The sequence below is a fragment of the Orycteropus afer genome, unplaced genomic scaffold (assembly GCF_000298275.1).
Source record: "Orycteropus afer afer isolate SDZICR_OR568_19922 unplaced genomic scaffold, OryAfe1.0 scaffold00029, whole genome shotgun sequence".
Taxonomy (NCBI): Eukaryota; Metazoa; Chordata; class Mammalia; order Tubulidentata; family Orycteropodidae; genus Orycteropus; species Orycteropus afer.
This window is the reverse complement of record NW_006921616.1, coordinates 11,955,417-11,960,216: the sequence shown is the minus strand read 5'-3', so window position 1 is coordinate 11,960,216 and position 4,800 is coordinate 11,955,417. Positions and strand designations below refer to the sequence as shown.

Here is a 4,800-nt window from a genome sequence, read left to right as displayed (position 1 = left end):
AAAAAAAAAAAAGATGAAGCAGTCTGCTTCCACAAAGATTACAGCCTGGGAAGCCCCGGGGGCAGTTCTGTCCTACAGTGTTGCTAGGAGGTAGAATGGACTCAATGGCAAGGGTTTGGCTTGGGGTTTATTATGCCATTTATAATCATGCTCGCTGTGTTAACAGATGAAAATCAAAGATGGCATTGACTTCACAAACTTTCACTTTATCCCAAACACAACACACAGTTCATAGGTTTAAGTATGTTACACTCATAAATAAGATAACTTGTGTAACGTGACATGTTCAAGAACCAAATTCCTGCATGACTTACAGACTGCACTCAGCTATGTGTCCTTTAACAAAAGCCTGGTGGGGGGTGTGGGGGAGAAAATGTGCAGTTTAACAGCTGTTGAAAGGAAGCCAAGAGATAACAACATTCCTGTGTATAAAGTTTTCCCAGCCCCTTTCCTCTTGGGTAGCTTGCATCCACTGGTGTTCACATCAATAAAGAGAAGAAAACTTTGTGCCTAAAATTAGACTCATACCTCTTCTCTGGTTGAACTTGAGGTTTTGTGCTTTTGACCCGTTGGGCTGTTTCTGTGGTTGCTGCCGCTGCCGTTCCCCCCAACTGGCACCTGCACTGCTGCTGCATCCTCGAGCCACCGGACAACACTGCGACAAAATCAAAGAACAGTGTGAAATCTGGGGGAAGCAATTTCTTTTAAAGAGGTCTTTGGCACCTAATTCCTGGATTTAAAATTCAGAGAAATGCTATCTGTGCCAGAGGTGACTCACCCGTCTTTCCCTACAGGTGGGTGGAGCTGCCTAAGGTGGGGCCTTTCCAAGGGGATGGGGTGGCATCTTGCCTCCTGGGGTAAGGTGGCTTTTTCTGAATCTTCAGGGAGGCTCTGTAGGACTACTTGCACCTCTTTTCCCTGCCTCAACCACAGATTCTGATATGCTCCCTGCATGTTATAAAAGTTCTAAAAGTTCCTGACTGTAGCACAGGTAAGAAGCCAGCAGAAAAAATGAAGAACCCCTGGTGTGAGGAATGGAAATGGGGACAGACCTGTTTTAGGTCATTGGAAAGGTCTCACTCCCACCCACAAGCTTCTCCTGAAAGCAGCAGCTCTTGGTGCTTGGCCTTGACATGCAATCTCTGGCCCCCCTTCTGCTGTACCCACCCACAAGGATGAAGTCAGCATGGCACTGGTGTCATGCCCACCTAGTGTCTACACTCTCCCTTCCAGACTAGGCTCTCAGTGCCCAGAACCCCAGAGTTCCCTGGCTGGGGGCCTCCCAATCCCCTTCCAGAGTCAGCACAGGTCTCTTCCCTGTGTGCTCCTGCCACCAGTGTAAGCAATTCCTGACCTGAAGAATAGCCAAGGGCAGCTGTTGGCAGGGGCAAGAATGGAGCTGGGACATGTGGACTGGAGTGTTGGCATATATGTGCACACAAGACTGTTTATAACGTGGGGCAGTGCTGGTGATGAGATGAGAAGCCGGGGAGCTTGCAAGCCGGAAGCCACTCTCCTGGGCCAACCCACATCTACAGGAATGCTGAAGAGCCAGAGTCAGCCTTTCTAGGTTGTAATGAAGGTATATTTGTCAACACAGGAGGGCAGAACATATTTAACGAGCTCTGGTAGCATAGTGGCTAAGACACTTGCCTGCGAACCAGACGGCTGGCGGTTCAAACCCACCAGCCACTCCTCGGAAGGAAGGTTGGGCAATCCTACTTCCATAGTGATAACTGCCTCGGAAGCCCAAGGAGGGGTTGCTATGAGTCGGGGCCGACTCGACGGCAGATAACAACAACAACAACAACAACCCTAACCAGAGGGAGCTCTGGTAGCATAGTGCCTAAAGCATTTGCCTGCTAACCAGAAGGCTGACAGTTAAAACCCACCAGCCACTCCTCAGAAGGAAGATGGGGCAATCTACTTCTACAGTGATACCACCTCGGAAACCCAAGGGAGGGTCACTGAGTCGGATCCAACTTGACGGCATGAGTTTGGTTTTGGTATACCAAGGAGCCCTGGTGGTATAGTGGATAAGGCACTTGACTGCTAACTGGAAGGTCAGCGGTTCAAACCCACCAGCCACCCCACAGAAGGGAGATGGGGCAACCTACTTCTGTAAACATTTACAACCTTGGAAACCCAATGGGGCTCACTATGAGTTAGAAATGACTGAATGGCAGTGAGTTTGTTTTTTCTAGTTTTATACCACCTATAAGGCACCCTGGTGGCACAGTGGTTAAGTACCAGGCTGTTAACCAAAAGGCTAATGGTTCGAACCCACCCAGCAGCTCCATGGGAGAAAAGACCTGGAGACCTATCCCAGAAAGATTACAGCCTAGGAAACCATATGGGGCATTTCTACTCTGTCCTCTAGTGTCTGCATGAGTTGGAATTGACTCCACAGCACCTAACAACAACATCCTACATACAGCATATGTGCCTCCATCTGACTCTTGTTCTTGGCTTCACAGGAGTTAACGCTGGATCTAGAAAGCCACCTGAATTAAGGAACTGCTGTACTGAACCCAGCTATGGCAGGAAGAGTGTGTGTCTTTAAAACACACAGAGCGGAATTAACCTGAAGCCAGATGGCAATGTGGGGCGTTGGTTATGACCATGCCCCACATCCTACACATGACCTCCCTTCCCCATTTTCAAACCAGCCTGAACTCAGTCTCCTGCTACCTTCCTCCTCCTTCCAAATCAAAGGTATTGTGGGGGACCCAGGCTGTGGACCAGACAGCCCTTGCTCTGAATGCAGCTCTGCAGGTATCAGCAATGTGACCTGGAGCCAGGTTATCATCTTGATGAGTCTCAGCTTCTGCAGCTGTACAATGGGGATGGTGACACCTTGCTATCAGATTCCTGTGAGGGTTAAGCAGTTAAGACCAGAGCAGCCATCTGCACAGCCCTGCCATGTAATGATCAGTGCTAGCACCTGTTCCATTTGTAAATTTTTAAAGGATACAGACTGACCTGCTGATTTTTTTTTTCTTTTACTAACCAGCATGTCTATAACTCACGTCCCCAAGCCGCCTAGCTTCCCATCTATCCAGACTGTGCGCATCCCCTACAGAGCCAATTCCGGGCAGCTGTGCTGACGATCCTTGTTATTGAAAGTGGAGGTGCACAGATTAACACGAAGAAGTTCAACTCCACTCAGATGAAGCTTCAGGCCACCTCACAGCTCCTTATTTCACACAGGTTCAATTCTGAGCTGCGTGATGAGGTGGAATCAGGTTCTCAATCATGACACCATGTCCACAATTCCTGATGTGAATGGGACTATATCAGCTTCCACAGAGTGTGAGGATGTAACTCTGACATCCCATAATGTGACTGCTGGTCAAGAAACAAGTTTTCTTCCTGCCAACCTAAAAAGAATCAGGGGGGAGGTAAGGGGCAGAGGACTAGAGTCTCCATCTACAGTAGGATGTCCCAGTACAATTTGGGAGGCACCCTGGTGGTATAGTGGTTAAGGCATTTGGCTACTAACCAAGATGTTGGTGGTTCAAACCTTCCAGCCACCCTATGGAAGAAAGACGAGGCATTCTGCTTCTGTGAAGATTTACAGCCTTGGAAACCCAATGGGTGGACCTATGAGTTGGAATCAACTCGATGGCAATGAGTTTGGTTTTTGGAGTCTGAGTACCTTTGCAAGCTGTCTACTATTGTCATGCTCTCTACCTATGGAACTGTCTTCTCCATGGAGACCAAATCCTCTGAGAAGGGTGAGGGGCTAATGCATCCTTCCAGGGAGGATGAATATACCTGCCTGTCAAAATTGTCTCTAACTCCCCTTCCCTAAGGATCTGAGGGTCCAGGAAAACAAGGAGTGGAAGGAATCTGTCTAGCTACAGGAGTTTAAATCATTCAAACAAAGCATATTTGGACATGCTTGGTCACAGCTGAAAAGAACTCCGAAGGCACAGGCGGTATGATGTGGTGGGGCGGGTACGAGTTCTGAAGCCAGGCAACCTGGGTGGAAATCCCAGATAGGCCCCAAAGAGCTGTGTGAAAGCGTTTGTGGGCACCTCACGAAACCACACCCGAAACTCACTGTTCTCTGCAAACTGGTGATAAGGCCAAGTTTGCAGGGTTCTTAGGAAGATTAGGAAAAAATTATGTCCAGCCCGTAGCACAATGCCTGGCACTCTGTACGTGGTTTAGCAAAGAAAACGCAAGATTACGGACACTTCCATTTATGGACTAAAAACAAAAACTAAACTCACTGCCATTGAGTTGATTCCGACTCATAGTAACCATTTAGCACACTGAGGGCAAAACTACCCCACAGGGCTTCTAAGGCTGTAAATCTTTATAGAAGCAGACTGCCTCATCTTTCTCCCATGGAGTGGTGGCTTCAAACTGCCAAGCTTCTGGTTATCAGCCAAATGCTGTGACCATTATGCCACCAAAGCTCCACTAATGGACTAAGACCAGGTAATTCTGACCCCACTCTTGAAATGAAAAGCAGTCTACCTTAACTTTGGAAGACCTACGAACCAGAAAAGCTTTAAAACCACACAATGTGCAGAAGGGATTATATAAGAAAAACAAACTCCTGGACAAATTCAGTCCGCAAATCATTGAAAGTGGAATGATGACTAAAAAAGTCCATGGGACTCAAGTGGCTCTTTAAAATCAATTATTCTAATATTTTGGATACTTGGGGGTGGGGCAGGAAAGGGTAGAGGCAGGGTATGACAGTGCTTAAAAATACAGTCCAGGGAGTTCCGGCAAGATGGCGGACTAGGCAGAAGGACTGCACAGACCCTCTTCAACAAAGAAAAG

General features: G+C 47.8%; 1 protein-coding gene across 1 annotated transcript in view; it reads right to left on the bottom strand.

Annotated features, from left to right (window-relative positions):
- Positions 1–4,800, bottom strand: part of FECH (ferrochelatase) — a 63,882-nt gene that overhangs the window by 46,529 nt on the left and 12,553 nt on the right. The window contains exon 2 of the mRNA XM_007935552.1: positions 511–655. Within this exon, the coding sequence (XP_007933743.1) occupies positions 511–655 (145 nt within the window). The remainder of the gene's footprint in view (positions 1–510; positions 656–4,800) is intronic.